The sequence below is a fragment of the Urocampus carinirostris genome, chromosome 19 (genome assembly GCF_059441175.1).
Source record: "Urocampus carinirostris isolate Australia breed hairy pipefish chromosome 19, RoL_Ucar_1.0, whole genome shotgun sequence".
NCBI lineage: Eukaryota > Metazoa > Chordata > Actinopteri > Syngnathiformes > Syngnathidae > Urocampus > Urocampus carinirostris.
Window position 1 is genome coordinate 20,786,268 of NC_142367.1, and position 24,588 is coordinate 20,810,855.

General features: G+C 40.1%; 1 protein-coding gene across 2 annotated transcripts in view; it reads right to left on the minus strand.

Annotated features, from left to right (window-relative positions):
* Positions 1-24,588, minus strand: part of LOC148347672 (thyroid hormone receptor alpha-B) — a 187,744-nt gene that overhangs the window by 28,815 nt on the left and 134,341 nt on the right. For both annotated transcript variants that reach the window (XM_088323710.1, XM_088323711.1), the window contains 5 exons: positions 22,373-22,722; positions 3,845-3,906; positions 2,297-2,397; positions 2,036-2,183; positions 1,639-1,844 (listed from right to left, as the gene is read on the minus strand). In XM_088323710.1, coding sequence (XP_088179836.1) covers positions 1,639-1,844; positions 2,036-2,183; positions 2,297-2,397; positions 3,845-3,906; positions 22,373-22,428 — 573 coding nt within the window. In that variant the 5' untranslated portion in view covers positions 22,429-22,722. The remainder of the gene's footprint in view (positions 1-1,638; positions 1,845-2,035; positions 2,184-2,296; positions 2,398-3,844; positions 3,907-22,372; positions 22,723-24,588) is intronic.

Below are 24,588 nucleotides of genomic sequence, written 5' to 3' on the forward strand. Positions count from 1 at the left end.
CGTGTCACTCGGGTCAGGGTGGCACAACACACTATTCTGTTCAACAGCAGGGCCCGACACCTTTCACTGGTTTACCCCTGCCGCATCGTACGGGTGCCCTGCCCATCCCTTAGAATGCATCTAAACATCCCACTATCCTTTTACAACACCTCTCTACTCATTCCTATCACCAACAAGAGCTCTAGCTTCCACTAGATTTAGACCTCTTTCCTGCAGTGCACTCATAACACCATCCATCCACGTCAATCGCGGCCTTCCTCTTGGTCTCCTTCCATTTACTTCTGCTCTGTAGATCCTCTTCAACATTGGCTCCTCATCCATCCTCTCCATGTGTCCAAACCAACAGAGTACTCTCTTATCCACAGTTCTACTCCTACTCTAGTTCTGTCTCTCACAATTTCATTTCTCAGAGTGGAATTAGCAATATTGCTTAATTAATAAAGGAATATAAAGTGGTATTCCTGAGGAGGGTGTAATCTGATCCAAAACGTAAAAAAAATCAGAGATACGGCCTACAAAGCAGCGAAGCAGAGTGGCAAGAGAGCGGCGTGACCGGAGGTGGAAGCGAGGTTGTCGGACCGGGCTAACCGCTAGGCTAAAGGCTAAACCCTTCAAAACGCCTCTCCCATCCATTTTCCTCTCCAACGTTCGCTCTCTGGACAATAAACTGGACCATTTACAACTGGAAGTAACATCGAACCGCGAGATGACGAACTGCTACGCTAAAATTCTGACGAAGACATGGTTAATCTTATCCATCCCGGCTGACGCTCAAGGAAACTGTGCGGGTCACATGTATCGACATTTCGTTCTGTATACACGTGTACACGAATGACAATAAAGTAAATCTGAATCTGAAAATCTGAATCTGAATATATTATTATCATGGTAAATGTCAATGTTAGCTGCAAATGTCTGGTTTTTATTACAATATCTACATAGGTGTATAGAGGTCATGAACCAGAACTCCAGGGTAGTGATAGTACATTGTGTTTGCTGATGACATTAAAAGGTTAATGGATGATTATAAAACTCCGGTACAATTGTGTTAGCATAGCTGAAAACAGTTTGAAATGGCCGGACAAAGGAGAACTTTCAAGTGAAACTCGACAGTCTATTCTTGTTCTAAGAAATAAAGCTATGCCATGCAAGATATTGCCACGAAACTGAAATACTGAGATACAAGCCATTCTAAGAAGTGACAAGCAGGATTCAGGAGAAGCTGTTCATTGTGACAATTGCCAACCCAAATTCCTGTTGACAATAGCACAACCAGAATCTATTAAGAGTAAAAAGAAAAGTGGGTGGCCCTGCTGCAACACCAAGCAAGAGGACGAGTACATTGGAGTCTATAGTTTGTTAAATAGACACCTTGCAGGTCTTCAACTAAGCAGCTTTGTCAAAAAGTACCAGAAAAACAACGGTGTCAACATCTACAGTGAAGAAGCAACGCTTGGACGCTGTGCTTTCAAAGAAAAAGACATTTTTGAGACTAGCAGATAAGAGATTAATATGGGCAACAGAACAAAACACTGGAGTCATTCGATCGTAAGTGTGACTTACATAAAATTGTGTGGGTGACACCAAACAAAAGCAAAAAAAAAAAAAAAAAAAAAACCATTCACTTGCTCTTCTTACCAGAAATTTGCGTTTCTGCTTCCACTGGGAGCCCTGGGCGTTGGTGTGCCGGTGGGCCTCGGTCACCAAGTGGATCAGCTCCCACTCTGAGCTGGTGGGCTCAGGCCGGTTCTGGAGCGTCTTGACCAGCTCCTCTTTCTTGCGGCGCTCCCTGTTTTCCTCGATAAGACGCCGCTTTGCCACCCGCTTGGAGTCGTCCAGCACCACTGCAGGAAGACGGAAACAGTGACATTTTCAGGTTTGAATGCCAGAGCACAAACATGTAAGGTAATAGTGGTACCCAATTCTTAGGGGCTCATGTGAAAACAACTAAGTTCCTAATTAGAAGCAACTTGAAAGCTAGAGGACTCCTAAATCCAGGTACCACTATATCTAGAAACAAAAGTGGGGGACTAACAGTCCATGGCCATGCCCACAGCGATGCACTTTTTGAAGCGACACAGCTGACACTGGTTGCGTGTGATCTTGTCGATGATGCAGCAGCCTTCGTACTTGCACGAGTAAGCTGGGTGCAAGTTCTTCTGGATGGTTCTACGGAAAAAACCCTGCAAAATCACAACAAATGCCGTAAGATTATGATCAACATGTTGGTCTTGTGCCCTGCTACAACTTCTTAATTTGCATGTTTTTTTTCTTCACAGGAATAATTGAGCCATACCTTACAACCCTCGCATGTAATGCATCGGTAGTGGTAGCCTGTGGCCTTGTCGCCACACACCACGCACGGCTCATCCTTCTCCAGATAGCTGGGGATGTACCCTGACACACAAAGTCACAAAATCAGCACGTGGGAGTCGAACTTGTTTTGGATTCCTGTCCACTAGATGGCAGTAATACAAAGTCACTTGCATTACTACAACACCTACAACACATAGCTTCTCCATTTCCTATGTTTTATGATTTTATGTCTTGTTTTTATTTAATATTTCGCTTACAATTTTTTACATTGTATTTTCTCACTGTCTGTACAGTGTCCTTGGGTGGCTTGAAAGGCGCTTTTAAATAAAATGCATTATTATTATAATTATCATTATACACTAAAGAAGGAAAAGGGTCTCATTTGATATTTGCTTAAAAACTATTTCCCCCCCAAAAATATCACTTGCAGGGATAACACATTTCGAAATCTGCCCCTTGTAAAAAATTCAATGGTGGGCACAAGTGGGTCGAAATTGAAACGAAAAATGTATCATTGGTTTAAGCGGGAATAGCAATAGTGCTTAATTAATTCTAGAATATAAAGTCGTATTGCTGGGGAGGGTGTAATCTGATCCAAAACATAAAAAAAACTCCAAAGACAGAAAGGGACTTCCAAGCAGTTATCTCTGCTTAACATATGACAGTGGGAACAACAAAAGGTGCATGCATACAATATAGAAGGACAGGAAGAATCAATGAAGTGTCCATAAACAGTGAAAGAAAAAAATAACAAATGAAAGTGAACATGGTGTGACTGACACAGGAAATGCTGACACAAATCAGAGAAGGAAAATTATTCCTAAAGCCCTCAGTGGGGGCAAAGGAAAAGACAACAACTGAATGATATTACAAATAAGTAGAAGCGGACAAGAGAGGACCAAGAGGAAAGAAAACAAAGACCTCAGATAATCATCAACCTCGAAGAAAGAAAATATAACAAAAACAAAAAATCCCATCCAGCCTAGGCGCCAGTGAGTGTTCACGGAAAAATTGGAAAACCCAGATGAAGCTTCGCAGACTTCCAGTAAGTATATCCTTGACAGAGATGAAGCAGCTTGTACAAGGGGTGAATCGAGGTTAGAGCGTTTCCCAGCATGCCTTGAGGCACCTACATTACGTTCTCCAAGACTACAGATGAGGTTTTAACAGGACAAAAGGCTTTTTTTTGGGATGCAAGAAAGGTCATTCAGAAGGCTCTTTGCCAGGTGGATTAAGTGAGCCCTGATACTCATGGAAATCATGGACGTACTTTAAGTATGTGCTGGCTCCATAAGTTCCAATAGGGAAACTCTGACTTCATTGTCATTTTATATGACAATTATGATAAATAGCCCTGCGCTAGAAACTTGTGTAGAGAAACGAGTGTGGAAGTGTCTTAGAGAAAAGCTTTAAAAGGGATATTTGAGGTCTATAGTATACACTCGCACTGAATGTGTTAAGAAAAGATAAGTGGAACTATCAATGAAGTATAAGTAAAAGCGAAACGTCGTTAAAAAGGCAGACTTACCAGTCATACTTTTAACCGAACATTGGCTATTCTTCCTCTTCCTCTTGGGGCCATTGAGCCACCTAAGAAAGTGAGACACAAGGTAAAAGAACAAGTCAATAAATATCAACAATATCAGGGGAAAAAACAATGTATTTAATATGCACCCAATTTGCTCCCTATGTGCTTGTTAGAATGTTAGTTATTAAAACACAATAAAAATATAACGGTCCCTCTGTCAGGACCAGAACGGAAACAGGGCCCAACTGCGTAAAGTTTACCACAAGTTTTTATTGAAAGAAAGACGAAGGGCTGCGCCCCTGATCCGGTGTTCGCTGGACGCGGGAAGCAAGTCGCTCTCGGACTCTGACTGTGAACCGAACACGGAGTGGATCTTCCGTAGCGAGCGATGGCGGTGTCAGGGATGGAAAAACTGTTCAGTAGCCGGGGCTGGAACGCAAAGCGTGGTCGGGGTCGGAAACGAGTCGTAAGCCAGGACGGGAGAGTAAACGTAGTTGGGATCAAAAATGGGTCGTAAGCCGGGACGGGAGAGCAGACGTGGTCGGGGACAAAACAGGACGTAGCCGGGGACAAACGGGAGCAAAAACGGGACCGACGGGAGTCAGGGTCAAAAAAGGCCTGCCTTGTATACACAGAGGTTCGCAGACGAACTGACAACAGGGGATTGACAGGACTGGGTTTAAATAGGGACAGGGAGCCAATCAGGGCCTGCAGCGGTTGGCGCCAAAAGAGTGGGCACAGGTGATTCACATCAGTAATCATGACACCCTCACTACGTTGCCAGGTTTGGTCCAGTGCTTCGTAAGCTGAAGCAAGCTACCAAGATGGCAATGTATAGCAGTGTCCAACCAACGTTTAACCTCCCACCTCCCCAATTTCAACCAATTTTTCCAAACAAAAATAGAAAGAGATACAAGCCATTCTAAGAAGTGACAAACAGGATTCAGGAGAAGCTATTCATACATTGAGACAATTGCCCACCCAACTTCCTGTTGACAAATTTTCGCCTAGCCCAACTTACATTCCTGGTTGTCCCATCTCTAAACACCAGGCTTAGCACACAGTCCCGGGTGAAACCTGACTTTGTGTTTCACTTATTAAAGATTCAGTCTATTACAAAATTGTATTTGGGTCGATAATGTAAGTCAATCTTAGCATACGCTGAAACAGGGTTAAAAATTCCATCAAATTATTTATAACATTTCAATGAAAAAAATATGAATATTTACACTCATATGCATAAAGTACAATAAATACAGACAGCCTTCTTTCTAAAATTGTCATTGATCATTTGAGTGGATTAAACTTCTATTAGTGAGTGAAGGCGGTGCAGTTACTCATGTTTTTATTATTTTTTAGTCCAGGGGGCAATCATAAAGTAATAGACTAAAATATGAAGTGACTACTGAATCTTTTGCGCCAATAGTGTAACTACATTCACCACTTCTGTCGTACTGCTTTGCCAAAAACGCTAAAGCTTAGCAGATCTTTCTTGTCTTGTTTCGGAACCACCTCCGCGTGGTGTAAAAAACAAACAGACCCATTTGTAGGGAAGAGGAGCAAGCAGCAACTGAAAAAGCCCTTTTGTGCAAGACAAGACGTCAAGTTCAGAGGTGATTTCTGGCAGAGAAGAAAGCAGAGTGGGGATGGAGAAGTGCAGGGGAGGAGGGGTGGGTGTGTTATTTGTGACGAAAGCCACAGAGGAAGATGAGCGAACGTCAGAGATGGAAGCGATTCCCAATCCCTTGAGTCGCCCCGCTCACGGAATCCGCAGTCTTGCCATCACATCAAGGTCGTTTAACGGCGGCTCACTGGAGTGGAAAGAAAGTCCCCTTTTTCATGGCTTTTTTTCTTTCTTGGTAGCTATTTCAACCAATTGGATTACTGTACATTGATGTATTTTAGGACTTGGCGACTAATCAGTTTTATTGAGTAAATCAATGTCGATACGCACTTGTAAAAATTGAGTCATGGTACCCTCATGGACTATTATGCACATAAACCTCGGATGCATAGATATGAATCTATCCATTATCCTCATTTCAGGGGTCAAGTCTCACCGGACAGCGGCTTTAGCAGAGAAACAGAGACTAATTTTTTACCCGGCCACTTGTCTAGCTTCTCTGTTCTCCAAGGCCTCCTGTGGTCACAACCCGATAGGACAAGTCAGGAACACCTCACTAGTGAGAGAGCTATATGAACCAGATGCCTGAGCCACCTTTTCTGGCTCCTATAAGCGCAGGGGAAAAACCATTAAACTCAGGCTCTGTTCAATGGCTAACCAGGACTCTCTGAATCTGGAGATCAACTCCATAACATCCAGAACCTTAAGAAATTCTGTGCCAAAATCTCACTTTTGACCACCTCAATGTCTAAACTGTTAGATGGAATTTACCTATATGCAGCTTCCTACAACTGAATCAGCTTAAAGGTCACACATTCAAGAGTGCGCCAATATTATTCCACTGCCAGGTCCTCATGGGAGTAAATCAGAGTGCAGTGTCTCGCTCAAAGAACTTCTGACATGGCTGCGAGGGAAGAGGATCGATCCCACACCATGGAACACGCCATATTTCGAATATCCGGTCACTGGATCTTGGTTTCTGGGAATTAAGAAAGTATCTGTATGGTATTGTCAGTGTTTTTGGTGTACTGGGTCTCCTTGAAAATCCAGAGAAACTGTACAATGCCCCCAAATCTCCTGGAAGGTGTCCGGAAGCTGTACGGCATGGCCTAGGCTGAATTCTCTTAAATATGAGCAGGTACCTCCAGCATCCCACAGGAAAAAAAATGGCTCGATAGGGCACTTCACATTAGTGATGTCTACCAATGGATTTGAGGCCAAGCTGCAATTCAATTCAATATTGGAGGCATGGATTTTTAAATTTTTCTTTAAATGGGTGCTGACCTTCACATGGTGTTTAGTGAACCCTTGTTGTAATGCTGTTCACTATCTACAGAAGGGCTGCACAATTAACCAAAATCGAATTGATATTGTGATGTGACGCAATGCAATTGTGTAACAGCAAGACACTGCGGTTTGAGCCCTGTGTGAGCAGACAGCAAATATAACGAAGCTCACCATAGGAGGGTGCTGTTGATTTAAGTTTACAACATGTCAACAGGATTAACCCTTGTGTTGTTTTCATTTCAAGGACCATTTTTGTTCTGTTTTCATACAGGTTACTTGAAAATGTGAAGAAAAACATTTCGGGAGCAATCAAGGAGAAGTCTCAACACTTAAAGTAAAATGCAATATAAATTAAGGAGGCTTAGGTACTGACAAAAAAACAAACTAGCACAGAGACTGCACTGTTCTCCTAAAATAGAAATTGCATGGAGATTGCAATATGGGCCTGAGAAATGGCAATTTTTATTTATTTTTTTCAAAAATCGAGGAGCCCTAATTTACAGTCTGACTACTTCACTGATATGTATAATGCATTGAGTTCTGAATTTTGATTGGCTGAAGAGTCTCTCTGCTTTCAGTTACATTTATTATTTGACAAGACAGCAATTATTTATGAAGAAAAACACATTTTTACAGTACTTTTATTTGTTACACAAATGCTTAAACCTTTGAAAATGGTTATTCTTTGGTTCCAGTATGTATTCATTGCATTATAACTGAGGAAAATGAAGGTTTCGACTTAACAGACTTTGCTCAATGAAGAGTTCCTTTTGGGAAGAGAGTGGCGCTCGTTTTGGGATCAAGAGATCGCAGTTCGAATCCCTGCTCCTCCGTGTTACATGTCGAAGTGTCCTTGGGGAAGACATTGAACCCCTAATACCCCCAATAAGCAGGTTAGCTCCTTACATGGCTGCACGGCTGCTATTGGGAAATGTGAAGCACACTGTAAAAGCGCTTTGGGAAGTCTTGACTTGAAAAGCGCTATATAAATGCAGATCATTCCATTTCAAATCTTGAGGCAATTCAAGGGAAGCTGAAATTCTATTAGGATGGATTACAGCAGTTGTTCCTTGCAAACCCTCACAACTTGTTTGGATCTGCCAAGTTGGATTTGATATCGTTTTAAATTGTGATTCAACTTGAAATGTTGTTTGTAATTGCCAACATTGGATTTAGAAGTTGGTTGTGGCTGTCATTCCTGTCTACTTGGCGCCGTGTTTTTGCAATTAAAAAAACCCCACAAATAAAGTACAGAAAGCAAAAAGCAGATCCTAAAGTATAAGACAGGGATTCAACTCTCCGTTGCAGAGTGCGTTTGGTGTGAAGCCAAGAGGCTCAAGATTTTTTTTCTTAGTAAAGAAAAGCAGATTCTTGAGAGAACAAATCACAATATCCAACATATTTTCCCACTCGCTCTTTCAGAAACAGCTACAACTGCGAGGCTAAGTGTTGTTTGGCTCACGTGGCTCACACATAATAGTACATGATGTCTTCATTTAGCACGTGTTGGCTCGATTGGAACAACTGGAGTATTATTAATAGTTTATGAAGATAGCGACAGGTCGGCAAAAAAAAGGACAAGTTTTCCAATGTGTCATATGATTAGGGCATGATGGCTTAATTTCAGACTAATAATGCTTGACTGGATTCAAGCCAAAACCCGCCAATATCCATTAGCTCAGGCTTTCATTTTGATGACTTTAGCGAAGGTATCTAGCATCTTGTCACGTATGCGGTTGCCGATCTGGTGGGTATGAGAATAATCCCGCTCGTCAAGCAGAGAATGTGGCACGGCCACTCGGAGGTGGCGAAGGATTTCTCCGCCTCATTGTCATTCAACAAGCAACAATAGCATTGTAATGCAAGGACACAATGTCCATGCACTGCAAAGACACAATGGCAATGTACAGCAATGGCACGCCAACGCTCTGCAATAGCTTGTGTGATTTAAAACACTGTATCTTTTAAGATAAATCATGAAAACTGACTTGCAGAATGATGGTGACATGGCACCCAAGATTTTTTAATGTTGCCAGCATCTTGTTAGTAAAGTCAAAGGTGGAAAATCCTGTATCTCTTATTACATTCTGAAAGGTAACACCTTTATTCCTCAGTGATGGCTTTCTAAGCAATTCTAGGAAGTAGGGTATAAAAATTGCATATGAATAGCATATGAATAACACAATTTATCGCAAGACTTAAAGAAAAAAATCAAAATAATCTTATTTTATTAGCACAATTTTGAGTTTGTTATTGTTGCATTATACACTCCTGTTCTAAAGTTTGGGGTCATTGGCACAATTTTGAGTTTTCCATGAAGAAGCAACGCCTTTATTTATCATTTTTTTTCTAATGCCTGTGCTCTTTGCACATAATTATCACTTCCTTCTGTTGCCCAGTCTCAGATATGGCTTTTTCTTTGCCACTGTGCCTTTAAGGCAGGACCTCAGAGTCACCTATTCCCTGTAGATTTTGACATTGGTGTTTTTCAGGTACTATTTAACCCAGCTGCTCGTTGATGACCTCTAAGGCGTCATTTTTCCCCCCCAAACTAGAGACTCTAATGTACTTTTTCTTGGTTGTGCCTCACATTTCTCTTTGTACTCTGGTTAGAGTCTGTTTGTGCTGTTCTACGAAGGGAGTAATACACACCATAGTAGGAGATCGTCACTTTCTTGGGGACGTCTCGCATGAAATATACTTAATTTCTTAGAATGAGAACTGTAGTTTCACACAACAGTTCTTTTTTTCCTGGCCATTTTGAAAGTATAATTATACCCACAAATGTCTTGCTCCAGATACTTGAACTAAACAATGGAAAGTCAGTTGTATAGCTTTTCTAACCAGCTGAACTGTTTTTATCTCTGCTAACGTCATTGCATATGGGTTTTCTAATCATCCATTAACTACCTGGTTACTGGAAATGGGCCTTGATACACCGATGTTGATATTGCATAAAAAAAGCACAGATTTACAGCGAATAATCAATTACCATGTTAACAATGCATGAGGTGTACAGTGGGACCTCGCTACTTCGCGGTTCGACGTTCGCGGATTCAGAGCTTCGCGGTCTGTAATGGTAAAAAAAAAAAAGACAATTTTTTTCTTTTTTTTTTCTTTTTGAAGGGGCATTGCTACTTCGCAGATTTTCAGTTTTTGCGGGTGGTTTTGGTCCCCGTTAACCAGGTCTAAAAAAAATGATAATTACAAAAAAAAATATATATATATATATATATATATATTTTTTGAAGGTGCGCCGTTACTTCGCGGATTTTCACTTATCGCGGGTGGTTTTGGTCCCCATTAACCGCGATAACCGAGGCCTTACTGTATTACTGATTAGTTTCATATTATCTTTATTGAAAATAACAGAGCTTTTCCTTTAAAAATAAGGACATTTTTAAGCAACCCCAAACGTTCTTAAAACGACTTAAAATGACTTTCTCTCCACAATGCTTACAACTTTATTGCTAAAAACCCAGGTTTGAATGCTGAAAACTATAGTAAAATATGTTAAAAATATAACAAGGAAAATCTGTTTTAAAATAGAATAGATAATTAAAATAGAAAAATGCAAGGAAGGAGCTTATGTTAAAAAAGTAATTTACTCTGTCAGACAAGAGGAGGAAATTAGGTGTACTGTGACCCGAGAGGTAATAACATTCCACTTCATTGGTATGAAAATTGTGATTTGTTTTGTCACGGCATAATTGATTTTTGTTGATCTTTCGATAACAGAAATACATTAGGTGACACAGAACCATGAACTTACCTAGCTGTTGGTATGCAAGCTTCATCAAGAGCTGTGTGGAAATCGCATGGGCCAAAACCGTTTATTTAGCTTTACTAGCATGTGCAGTATTTGTCGATTTATATCAATGAATTTGTTTGAATACGTTTTCTAAACATTTATTCAAGGGCGTGTTTGTTTTTAAATGAAAGATTTTACGAAATCATCCATTTTAAGTGCAGTATTAATGTTCAATAAGGATTTGTTTTCTTTTTAAGGCGATTGAAATAAAGTGTGTTATTCTGCGCATGTTTGTTCATGACATCTTTTGTAAGGGGTTTGAGTCATATGCAAAGTGACTCCACTTGCCTAACTTGCCATCACCTTATTTAGCACGAAAACACGGCGTGATGATGCATCTCGCTTTTGTGTTTTTACGAGGATGTAAAGCCTCCGAGAGTATCGGATCCCAAAATAGCGCCGATGGAAATACAAACACTGGCCTGCTAGCCAAACATGAGCTTAGCATGGATGGCACAGCCAAAGGTAGCAGAAAAGCAAACCTCTCTTGAACTTTTTTCAGTTTGATTCGCATGAAAATAAGCAAGCGGCTCCCACTTGATCCCATTGAGAGAGCGAGTTGGAAAATAAGCACATTTCCCCGGAAAGTGCAACCGCCCGACCGACTTGTGCACACTTGTCCTCATTACTGGTCACTTGACTAGTTGGGGCCAATACAGGAGGACTCAAAACATCTCGGATGGGCCGCCACTCAACTAAACGATGCTGATTGTTGTTTGAGGTTTCATTGAAGTAGGGAAATGTACAGAAAAATGAAAAATGTGGCAAAAAAAAGAACGATTGTGTCTTGCCCATTTTGGCTCTAATCCAGATCCTCTCGGTTACTGGAAGCTGACGACACAGTCACTGTATATCACTAATGAAGACGAAGTCTGCAAAATCCTGCACTGCAACGTAAAGTAAGCAACACTTAATTCACTGCAAGCGGGTACAGAACCAAGAAAGATGATTATTTGCTTTTTTTTGGTAAATAAAATAAATTCAAATTTTCTTTACTTTTATTGTACTGTACATAGTCTGCATTGTGTTTGTAAGGTTTATTACTGCTTAAGAAGGGGAATTGCCGTCATTAATAAGGGAAGCAATTGGCTGAGGTTGCCAGGTATGCATATATACAGATGTCACAATAGTACCTCTCATCTGTAAATACTGTTTTGACAATTTCATACCAGTTATTTATTATTAAATGGCCATTTAAGGCAGATACCATTACAAGTACCGGTACCAAAAAAAAGGACTATAAGCGATAATTATTCAAACTCATTCAATGCCATCACGTATAAAACTGTTTTTAGAAGACATGTCCCTAAGTGCCAAAAAGTAAAAACATGTTTCTGGTTATACTTGACAATTTTTTTTTTTTTAAATTATAAAGGGCTCGGTGGAGCTCCTCGGTAAGTGTTAAGCCTCTGGGAATGGTTTCAGTATGTTAAATGACCATTAGATGGCAGGAATGGCTTTAATCAGATCTTTGTTCACACAACGAGGAAGCCCCAACATCCTACTGTTGATTCCTGTATCCAGCAGTGGAGAGTGTGCAGGCAGCACCATATGGCAAGTAGGCATAGTGAAGCAGTGTGATCAGAGTAGCAAAGATATGAATAAGACAGTTTTTTTTCCTTCCTAAAAAGATGACAAAGTCCCTTAATCATCGTTGAGCTAAGAGTGATAACAATACGTGCACCTCCACAGGAATGATCGCCATGGTGATCGAAATCGTGTGATCACATCACCGGAAACATCAGGCGCTGAAAATTTCTTACAAAGTTCATGTTTGATGTTCTGAGAATACAATTTTATTTTGCTAGCAAGGTGCCTCTGTGTTAATGGAAAGCATTGTTCAGATATTGGAGGTATCACAAATACAAAGTACTAAAGTGTAAGTCCAGCTTCAAATGCATCCTTTTACCAAAATAAGTTTTTCTCAGTTTTCTTGGAAATTAGTATTTTCAAGAAACTTAGCAATATTTAACTGTTGTTACCAAACAATGGTATAAACATACTTTTTTTCCAATAAAAAAAATAGGGTTTACGTTTTATTTTGACCCCTCACATTTCCGCAGATGTTTCATTATAATGTTTAGTTGAACAACACTGAAGAAACATCGCTTTGAAACAGTAAAAGGTGGTCTGTGTAAAGCTTATATAGCAGCGATAATTTTTTTCCCTAAATAAACTCCAAATATAGCCATTAGTAGCTAAACCCCTGGTAACAAAAGTGAGTACACCCTTAAGTAAAAGTTCCTAGACTTTTGTGTGGCCACCATGATTTTGCAAAATCACCCTAATCTTCCTAGCCATGGATTTCACCAGAGTCTTACAAATTGCCACTGGAATGCTCTCCATGACAACATGACTGAGCTGGGGGATATTCAAGGTGTGCCTCCCCACCTTCGGCTTGAGGATGCCCCAAATATGTTTTATTGGATTTAGATCTGGAGACATGCTTGACCAGTCCATCCACTTAACCCTTAGTTAGGCCCTATAGAAAAGCCTTGGTCAACTTAGAAGTGTATTTAGGGTCATTATCAGGCTAGAACATTGCCCTGCGACCCAATTTTTGGAGGGAGGGGATCATTCTCTGCAGTATTTCACAGTACATGCTTGAGTTTGTGTTTCACTTAATGAAATGCAACTCCCCAATTTCAATGGCACGTATGCAGCACCAAACCATGACATTCCCAACACCATGCTTGACAAACATACTTGTACTTCTTACCTGGTTGCCGCCACACATGCTTCACACCATCTAAGCCCAATAAAAATCATCTTTGTCTCATCAAACCGGAGGATATCTTTCCAGTAAGCCGTGGCTTTTGTTTAAATACTTCTTTTCATTGTGTCAAAGCGATGTTTCTTCACTTTTTTAATTTTCCTTCATGAGTAGCAGCCCAACATGAGATTACACCTTTTTTGAGGTAAATCAACAACAAAAATATGTAAAGAATGTTTCCCATATTTTGACCACCTAGCAAAGACGGACAACAGCTCACAGTCGTGCTGTCAATGAAGCATGACATCATCAGAAAGGTTGAAGACGTACTTTTGCCGTTTTCCAGAAGGCTAAACACCCGGGAAACTTTTTTTCTCCCACCTTGGCACTCCCTGCTGAAACCGCGAAGCTTAAACGTGTGGAAAAACGAGACGGCGGTCGATGACAGGGGAGGTAACCACAGCCCCCTGAGTGTCCTCGAGCGACCGTCTGTCATCTGACTGCCGTGCCGACAGGTCAGATATGTCATATTTTTGTCAATTTTACTTTTTTTGGTCTTTTTTTTTTTTTCAACCCTTATTTTATGTTAGCAGGATTTGTACGCCTCTTCATGGCCACATTCAAGCACTTTTTCGGGACTTTCCAAGCCATTTTTTTAATTTCGCAGGTATCATTAAAAGAAAAAAAATGTCGAAAATTATGTATTTTGCAGAGCCACAAATATACCTGTAATTTACATAAACCATTTTTAATCTTGCGCGTGCATTTAGCAAGCTATAAGATTTTTGGATTTGGATTAAATCGAGAAAGTTTGTGTTTTTGAGACAAATCTCTACCGAGCTTACATTTTCAGTTGCAGGAAGTTCTTCCCGTTACAATTTACCAATGCTATCTTGATTTTTGGCCTGGCCCATAATAAATGTCTCTCATTGATTCGTAATTCTTGCACTAATACAAATTTCATAGTGCCCTGTTTAGTAATGGCATGCACCTGTCCTCTTGGGCGTGACCTGTAGGGGGCGCTGACGCTTCACAGGACAACATCGACAAATTAATGCCAGCTGCGTTAATCATAAAGGAAGAAGAAATACAATGGCAGAGCAAAGCCACCAGAGAGCAGTGTCAGCGCCATTTTTAGGAAAACATGTTGAGAAAAATGGCAACGATAAAAGCATTTACAAGCACTTCACCAAAAATCCAAGCACCTTTCAATCCTTGAAAACACAACATTACATTTCAAGTATTTTCAAAGATTTCAAGCACCCGTACAAACCCTGTGTTAGGGTTTCCAGTGACCAGTTTCAAGGTTCTAAAATGTGTCTCAGGAGCCATAAAATCAAATCACAATGGGAATATATGGTTATGGATGCGTATGATGTTTGTCAGAATATTAACTATATTGAACGATACCTTTTTCTTTTCAGTGGTCATGACTATGTTAAACCCGGGTCAAAATTGACCCCCTAAACAATGGTTAGAGGTCCCACTTCATAACACAACATGAGTGTTAAACTAAAAATGAAGATTGGGGATCAGTAAATTCTTCCCTGAGCTTAACGAGAGCGGGCCTGCACGACCAAAGCGTCGCCACTGAAATAGTCCGCAAACAAGGGCGGGCCAAGACGTGCTGTAATGTGTTCTATCCCCTAACGTGTCTTCTCCTGGTAACCTGAGCTAAACTCGCATGAGAGTCCTCAAAGTGCATGCTCGTAAACACACGCAGCACCCGAGGCGGAAAAGATAAGTGCAGTGTTGTAGATCTTACCTGGTGACGCAGCAAGGTGATAAAATGTGCATTTTGCGGAAAAAATAAAAAAAAATATATATATTTTTTAAACTAATCTGATCCCAGTTGCGAGAGAGGGAAGTTCTTTTCTCTCTTGGAGCAGTAGTGGCGTCAGGTCTAAGTTTAACTTGCTCATCAACAGCACCCCTGTACATTCTGCTACTAAGCCACGCCCCCTCCAGCTCCCGATTGGCCCGTGTTTTTCCACCTGGCCTGAATATATACATCGAAATGTTTTATCTCTCATGTGATGAATACAAAATTGATCCTTTACAGCAGGGGCCAGGAATTTTGTTTACCCAAAGAGCCATAAAAGCAAAAATAGTTGATTTTTTTTCTTGAAGAGAGAGCCACACTATATATTTTAAGACAAAAAAAAATCAACAAAACCGCCAAACCGTCTCTCCAGACAAATGTTCATTCATCAGCTCATTTTATTTCATTGAGTGAGATTTGATAATTTGATAAAATGTGTGAAATAAGAATAATGCCCGAGGCTGTGTCCCATATACAATGAAACATGACTTGATTTGACCTTTAGTGCAAATGGCGTTAGGTGAGGAGAACGAGTGCATGCCCCCTGTGTATAGCCCCGCCCGTTCCTACCACTCACCTAATCAAATTGCTGTAGGTGCTTTGCTAGAGCTTTTGTGTGATTAAATATTGTTGTGTCGCTTTTCGTCATAAAGTGTCTCAACAATGATAAATGATTTAATGAGGTTCTGGATAAAAGATTATTTAACAATACACAGACAAAATTGTACTCAAAATTGTACTCTTGTCATGATCACCGATGTGATGCACCTGTGCCCGCTCCTTTGGCGCCAAAGGCCTCAGACTTTGATTGGCTCCCTGTCACTATTTAAACCCACGTCTATCTGTAACCTGTTGTCAGTCCGTCTTTTTTCGACCCGGACTCCCACCTGTTTTTGCTCCCGTCTGTTCCCCGACCTGTTTTTTGATCCTGACCACATTTTTTGCCCTCCTGACCCGTTTTTTCTGTTCCCGACACCGCCATCGCTCGCCACGGAAGTCCCACTTCCGCGTTCAGAGCGACCTGCTTCCCGCATCCAGCGATCACCGGATCGTGGGTGCAACCCTTTCCTTTCTTCTAATAAAACTGAGAGAAACGTAACGCAAGTGGGTCCTGTCTCAGTTCTGGTCCTGACAAACCCTTGTTACAGTTAGTGATGTGTCGGCTTCACACATGCGACAATCAGCTCTGCATGTAAAAAAAAACCTTGTGTAATTGCATATGTTTGGTTTCATCTCCAACCCTATGAAACTGAAGGCTTCCCAAAGCGCTTTACAATATACTTCACATTTACCCATTCACACACACACACAACGATAGCGGTGACAGACATGCTAGGCGCCTACCCCCTTATCGGGGGCACTAGGAGTTCAGTGTTTTGCCCAAGGGCACGGTATTATTGTATTTATATTTTTGTAGTATTTCCGTCGTAATACTATAACGGGTATTTTTGTATTCTATATCTTTTATTTTATTATTTCATTTTTTTAACACAAGGATACTGCTGGAAGTGTGAATTTCCCTACAGGGATGAATAAAGTATCTATCTATCTAGCTATCTAATATTTTATAGTATTAACTATAGTGTTTTTGTAGAAGTGTTTTTGAACTATTTCCAGTCTTATTTTTGTAGTATTTCTTAAGTATTTTTGTCGATTTGCTGTACTTGAATTCTTGTAGTATTTCCGTTTTAATATTTATGTGGTAGTATTTTTGTATTGTAGTATTACTGCAGTAGTATTTTTGTATTATTTATTTTGCATAGTTTTTCAGAATGAAAGAAAAATAATATATTGGGTCCCTGTTGGCAAATAATTCTCAACTATCTGGTCTTACAGTTGTACTGCAAACAGTCTGGTTAAAAATGTTCAGAAAAATATCACATGAAAATGAAAAAAATAATACTTGAAAGGAGGACACTGACAAATACTTTTTTACTGCAGTCCGTGATAGGTGTCCCAGTTGTATGAATGTCTACACAGGGTTTGTACAGCTTTTTCATGGCCAAATTCAAGCACTTTTTAAGGACCTTCAAAGCCAGTTTTCCAATTTCTCTAGTAACATTCAAAGAAAGAAAATCAGAGTGGATCATGTAGAGCCACAAATATATCTGCGATTTACACATGGGGTTTTAATCTTGCGTGTGCATTTATTAAGACATGATTTTTAGATTTTGAGTAAATAGCGAATATTTCGAATTTGTTCTTAGACAAATCTTTCCTCATGTAGGCATTGGGTAAAATGACAGTAATATGAAACTTATAATTTCAGTTGCAAGGCCCTCTTCCATTTACAATTTACCCCTGGGAAAATCTTCCCGAAAATTTGGAATGGCCTATAATGCTCATAATTGATACTTAATCCTTGCACTAACACACATTTCTTAGTGCCCGATTTTTGGTGTAGCATGCAACTGTCCTTTTGGGCACTACCCGTAAGGGGCAATGCCCAACGTAGGACAATGGCGTACAAACTGATACCAGCTGCCGTTTAAGAAATAAATGCAATGGCAAAGCGAAGCCACCAGAGAGCAGTGCCATTTTTAAGCAGACTTGTTGAAAAACATGGCAACAACTTCAAGCATTAGCAAGCTCTTCACACAAAATTCAACCACTTTTCAATCCTGGAAAACATATTAAAATTTAAGCATTTTAAAGGATTTCAAGCACATGTACAAACCCTGGTCTATAATTATCTTATATATCAATCTTAGCATCAGATAGGAATAATGTATTTGCCTCTATTCTGGAAAAAAACAAACATTTTATTACTCTTGTGTGTTTAAGGCAATGATTTTCAGACTAAATTCGTTTCCTTGAAAAACTGGTTAATCTGATAATACATTTTCACACTGCACAATGTATTTGTTTATATTTCTGTATCTTGTTGTCATAATGAATTGGGCGCCTTTTTGGCTGTGAACATCTATAAATACGTTATAAAGTTTGTATGCCAACTCTGTTAGGAAAGGGAAGTCATACATTAAAGCGAGTCATGAGACTCATTTTGCTATAAATGGACGTGATGTTTTATACAAAGGCAGTAGTCATTTTTTTGTGGTTCGAACAAACTCATCTTTCAATCCCTGCTGCCGTTTGTGTCGCGCTTCTGTGGTTTTTCACCGGGTAATCTAGCATTTTTACTGCATTAGAAAAATGTTCTGTAATGTCTATCAGTATAGGACAGAGATTGGCGCTACCATTCGTACTACCCAAAAAATGAATATTAGTCACAGAGTCTAGTGCTGCAACTACCAATTATTTTAATAATCGATGAATCTGTCAATTTTTTTTGATGAATCAGATTTTCAAAATAGATGGACAAATAGAAAAATAGTTCACAAGACAACAGAATATTATTTAATGTAAAAAAAATGCAATTGTGTCGGATAGCTTAACAATAAACAAAAATACATGCAAATATGTAAGATACTGGTACCTTGTCAAATTTGGTTACAATCTGAAAAAGTAAACATTGTAGTTTACACATATTTCTAATGGTAGGTCGAGGCGTTTCCAAAAGTGGCTTTTTGGAGATGACCAGTTACGATGGCCAACTGTTTTGAGAGAGTTTGACTTTTCTTTCCAGAATTCAATATGCTTGCGTGCACACTTGCACGTAACGCACTATTTCTTCAGGGTCTAATATGAATACAATAGGGACATCGTCATATGGATTTTATTCAGAATTTCCTTGGATAACCAATGTGTCAGTCATTATTTAAATGGGTCACTATTGGCTAAAGTTATACGGAGGTAAAGAATGCGTCATCTTTTTTAGCAGTACAGGCCCGTATAGGCCAAGGCAGGCTGTGGACCGTGAGACAAAGCCTGAAATTGGCCGAAATAGATGTCAATCAAAACTTCAGAGGCTAAGGACCTATAGAAAGTAATTTTACTAATCTATTTATTTGTAAACTGGAATTACGGGGTTTAACAGAGAGCGAGCAAAAAGGAGCTTCCATTGATGCAGAGATACTTTTCTGCGTTTTTTTTTCTCTATCTTTCGACATTATCGTGTGTTTTGGATTAAATATTTTACACGGTTGGATTAACTAGACTCTCGTGGATGTAAAGAGGCCATGGTTGCAAACTATCACCGAATATGACGGCCAGGGGACGTAAGTGCTGAGTTACATCAGCTTTATAGTTTTCGGGTATCTTGTTTCAGACTGACCGTGTTGTATGTTTTAAATGGTCAGCATATCTTGAATCCCAAGAGTTAAAGCTTTCCAATGATATGTGGCTTGGCATATTTTAGTGACTGGTGACATCATACAGACATGCATTTGCTTCTTAACAGTTAAAGGATTAACGTCAGGGATTGAGGTCTTACACATCTACCTTGGAATGCCCTGTCAAATCTCTTTGGATACAATTTTTCATGTAATACGAACATATCCCTGTACAACCAATCAATGAGGAAATCTGTTGCCAATGCTTTTAATTATCTATTCGAATCAATTTTATCTATTAATTGTTGAAGCCCTAATATAGTCATCTGTAGCACTGAATGAACTAACATGTTCATGACCACAATCAGCGTTGCTCTTAGTCGATTGTCTTTTTTGATATGTGTTACAAAATACTGGATTATTAAAACTCGTCAATAATTTTATTTAATTTGAATAATTTGTCATTTTTAAAATAGACAATTAAAAAAATCAGATCGTTGGAAAACCATAGGTAGGAACACAAGAGTTTTGTTTAAGTTACTGAAAGCAGATATGAAATGATTGTCACTAACGAATTAATCAAAAAATGCGTAGTTGGAGTTGAAACTGATTTAAAATGAGATATTATTGTTTGAGAAATTTCACACTGGATGATTTGTTTTTAGTCAGTTAAACCTTTTTTAAAACAAAATGTTATTTTTTTTATTAACAAATACGGGCCACAATGAAAAAAAACAAAGCGCAAGGTGAACAGTATTAGCATGACTTCTACTTTATTATTTGCAAAATATTGAAAACTGACTAAGAATCTTTGAGTAAATGGCAAACGGACGGTGTCCCCTCCAGTCAAAATTGTCCCCTTACCTCAATGCGTCTCAAATAATTTCTGTCCTTGGATTTACAAAATTCATGTAAGTCACCCATGTGACTTTAAAAGAGTGAGTTTCTCTAAAAGGTGAGAGATTTTCATGCCTGTCTAATGGTGTAAAAAAAAAACACTTTTTTTTCATGGGGTCACTTGAGGGCCTGCTTTTTGTCTCGACTTCATACGTATACACTATACTATGCACAAAAATTTAATGCTAAATATAAACAAAACAATTCTAATGAGAGCATAGCGGAGATGAAACTGCACTTTAGCCATTGAGCCACCACAATTTGAGGACAACTGCATTACACACATAATTGCAGTTGCATCATACCAAAAGAGAGAAATATCTACCAAGGGACCGTTGTGTTCAAGACTTTGAAGCGCTTGACTCAACTCAAAGCCCGACTGGCTATTCAAGCCCCCTTGGACCACAAAGTGGCCGTGATGTAATCAGTCACACAATCCCCAGTCAAAGCGACGCGCAACAATGCTTGTTAGCTCACTGTGACAGGACATCCTTGCGGGAAGGAAAACCTCAAGCTTGTTTACACTTGCATGACCTGCCGCACTTCAGCCGCAGTCGACCACAACCAGGAAGAGGCATGATGTCGCTTAATCTCACCGGGCAAAGTCAGTATGGATGCCATAACATCTCATTACGATTGGTGGCTCTGAGGTCTTGATATCGAAAGTGTGTTTGACGCAAGATGGGGAAGCGACATGTTTGGACATCAATGAGTTTGACAGCTACAAGTTTCAGGTCAGGTTGAGGTAGGATCGGGCCTGCAAAAATCTAGCCTGACTCGAACCCGTTTGATTAACTTGATCTAAGGGACCGGGCTTGAAGTAAACCTGAAGCTACACTTTGGCGCCCTGCGTACTTTGGCGCTGAAGGGTGCGCTTTGGCTAAAGTATGCATTGCACTGAATACAGCGCGGAGGTGCAGCTCCGGGTTTGTTACAACAAACAGGTTTTGATTTGTTATCATAAATCACCTCTCCTTCTCCCGAGTCCTCACCAATAAAATATAAAATTTCGATTTTGCTTTGGGCTCTATCCTGCAAATCAATTTACTGTATTTTCACAACCATACGGCGCACATAAAAGTCTGGACCAGTTCGGTGGCCTAAGGGTGGGCACCTGCCTCTGAGACTGGGAGGTCACAGGTTCGTCGAGCCTTGGCCGAGTCAAGACTTACAACATATTTGGGTGAAATCCGATGTTTTTGTGAGATTAAATGTGACTTCTATGCGTCTCCTGTGACTTTTAAACATCTCTTGTTTGATTGCCATGGGCGGGACTGTTGTTTCTAGCTTTCGGAAAGTGACTCTGAACGTGACTCGGAAAGTAAAGAAATCAAACCTTTTATTGGAAATTTAGCAGAGCTGTTCTGAAACAGAGAAGGAGGATTTTGATAGTTATGTTATGGATTACCGGTAAAAATTGTGTGTGCCAAACTGTTTTGCACCAGCTTTTTTTTTTTTAAATCTCGTTTTATCCGTGCGTTCTACTTTGTAATCAATACTTAAGTAAACCACAACAAATCTCAGTTTTACTTTTGTTGTATTTTTACATACGCACCGCACACTTGTATGCTTGTCTGTGTTGATTGTAACGCGACAGCAAGCAGAGGGCTCCCGCACCCTAACGTGGGGTGCACCTCAGCTACGAAGACTGTACCCTTTCACACGGTGCGCACTATGGTCAGGAAAATACAGTAACTGGATTTCTTAGGCATGGTCTTATATCTGATTTTAGTATGTTTTATTAATTAAAAAACATTAATAAAAATGGCGCATGTATCCTTTATTTTTTATGTATGTGATCTGTAAATGAAAAAGGTCGGAAACCTCTGCTGTTCATTATTTAAAGAAAGGGTTGTTCTTCTTCTCAAAGTCACTTAAACTGAAAGAAAAACCCGAAAGAAATCTAACACCTATGATAAATTATGAATAACAGGGAACTTTGCATTTTCTCATGGGAAGAGACATACAACTTGGATATAAAAACACAATGTCCTTGGCAGCAATTACAGGTACTCAAATATTACCCTCCACACCCTTGCGTCTCCACGGAAGCACATATTTAAATTCAAACACGCAGAGGCCGCTCTAGGAACATCAAAGCACATCTTATAATTGATCGCCGCACATTGCGTCTCTTTGCATATGGACCAGCCCGACTGGATGGGCCTGTCCCTATGTGGATGTGCATGCAGGTGTGCTCACCGTTTCTCTTCGCCCTCGAGTGGGTTAGGCTCTTGCTCCTTGGGCATGTGTTCCATTCACCTCAATTCCATCCAGCAGCCAATCACGAGAGACTGAGGCAAGCCCCGCCCTCGGATGCACGCTTGTCATTCGACGCTCGGGAGGGGGCGGTCGCCGGAAGATGGTAGGGCTCGGGGCCCTGCGGTGCCAGGCGGGAGGCAGGGGAAGGGGAGGTGGGGGCCGCCTCCTGGGGCAACGGACCCCCTCGTTGCGTGTGGTGCAAACGACTTTGGACCTTGGCGAATGACCTTCAAGGTTGCAGAGGCTTGGCGGTCAGCCTCAAAGTGGCTGAATGGGATGAGGGATCCAATCTGAAAGACAAGAGAATGCATTCACATGTTGAATAAGAATACAAAGATCCCTCGGAAAATCCGCGAAGTAGCGTCACACCTTCGTAAAAGCCCCCTAAGGGTCAATCTTTCCTCGATATGACATAATTGGCGACTGAGAGTATGTTTTAGAAATTTGGAATCCCTTTAAGGGATCCAAACCGAACCAAAATGTATTCATTTAAATGCATAAATCATTTACACACAAATATACAAAACACCAAGTGCTTTCCTGGACAAAAAGCCTTTAATATCTCAAAATAGTTTAAGGACATAACGTCATCACCACAAGGTTTGTTTTTCAACAAAATCTAAAGCCATAAGTGATGCAATGCGCATCATACAATGCGATTCTCCAAATTTTGGAACAATATCGTTTTCCCCAGTGATTTAGGATCTGGTATCAATATTGCCACACATCGCTGCCTGTCAAGGCTGAGGTCTGTCGAAAACAATAGGGACCAGAAGATGAGAGTGTTGTATCTGAGTCAGGCCAGGAGGCTCCTGCTAGTGGTAACCATAAAAATCAGTGCTATTTGTTTCATGTTGGGGAACACACCCCTACCCCAAAAATCAGCCTGGAGAGGGATACCCGCCAACAGGCATTAATTTCCCAAGAAACACCATGGATTAATGGTTCATGAACATATCTGGATTGTGTTGTATCGAAAAGTTGTTAAATTCCTTCCATGTAGCAAGAATGATCACTGTAGGGCAACATTTTTAGCATAACATTTAAACATAATTATTGTAACAATGATCATTTCATTGAATAAAAAAAGTAGTTTTGTTAGTACATAAAATACATTGTCCCTAAATGGTTTATTCAATATTTATTTAAAGGTACAATGTGTAGTATTTGACCACTAAATATTGCTATATTGTGTAGTGCCCAGCATTTCGCCAGATGTTGTTTTTTTGGTGGTGGACAATCATGACAGCTTCGGAAAATGAATGCGGGTTTCTTTACCTTATTTAAATCAATATTGTTTTTTTAATGAATCGTGCTTTTTTACCATTCTACGGCTGTAAATAACACATACTGAAATATTAATCATTAGCAGGCGATTGCGGTATCCCGATGTTTATTTTATAGCTAGTGGTGCAAAGAACTCTCTGACTTTTAGTATAAAATCAAACAGTCAGGCTTGTAGCGTAGCATTGGGAAACACTCAAATTGAATTAACTGAACCACAATGCGAGGAAGGAGGGGAAAAAAAAAGATAGCTCAAGGTAAGACAATGTAGATTGATGAATGAACTCAAACGGGCAGTTGCAGATTGAGTGGCGCTTAATAAGGGAAGCAAGCGGTGCTGGTCAGCCAATAATGGGGCGGCAAATTAGAACCCCTCTCTTTGGTGCGGCATGCCGCCACGCGCAGAGCGAGTGTTTGTTTTCGCTGCAACAATCGGCCACTTATCGTCGCGGGAGAGCGAGAGGACGGTGGACACATGGCGTCTTTGTTCTCGAACCAAAGAAGATGCAGAGGAATAGATGCGCTAATGTTCTTGTAGTGTCGCGGATGAATGGACCAAAAGACAGGCGTGGTGGGCACAGCGGGCATGCTGAGTACTTTCCACATTTGTAACAAATCTACATGTTTATGCAATGTACTTTGGATACATCCACAAATAAATGTGGCATCTTTAGCGTGCTTGCGTATTTCTCATTTTATTTATGGTTCACACACCTTTTTAATGGCCAATTTAAAACACTTTTTCAGGACTTTCAAAACCCTTATTTTATTTTATCAAGTGCCATTAAATTAAAAAATATTACATTAGTATGTCATTAATAATTATAACAACTATTAATCAAATGTTGTTATTATCATTGACTTCTCCAACA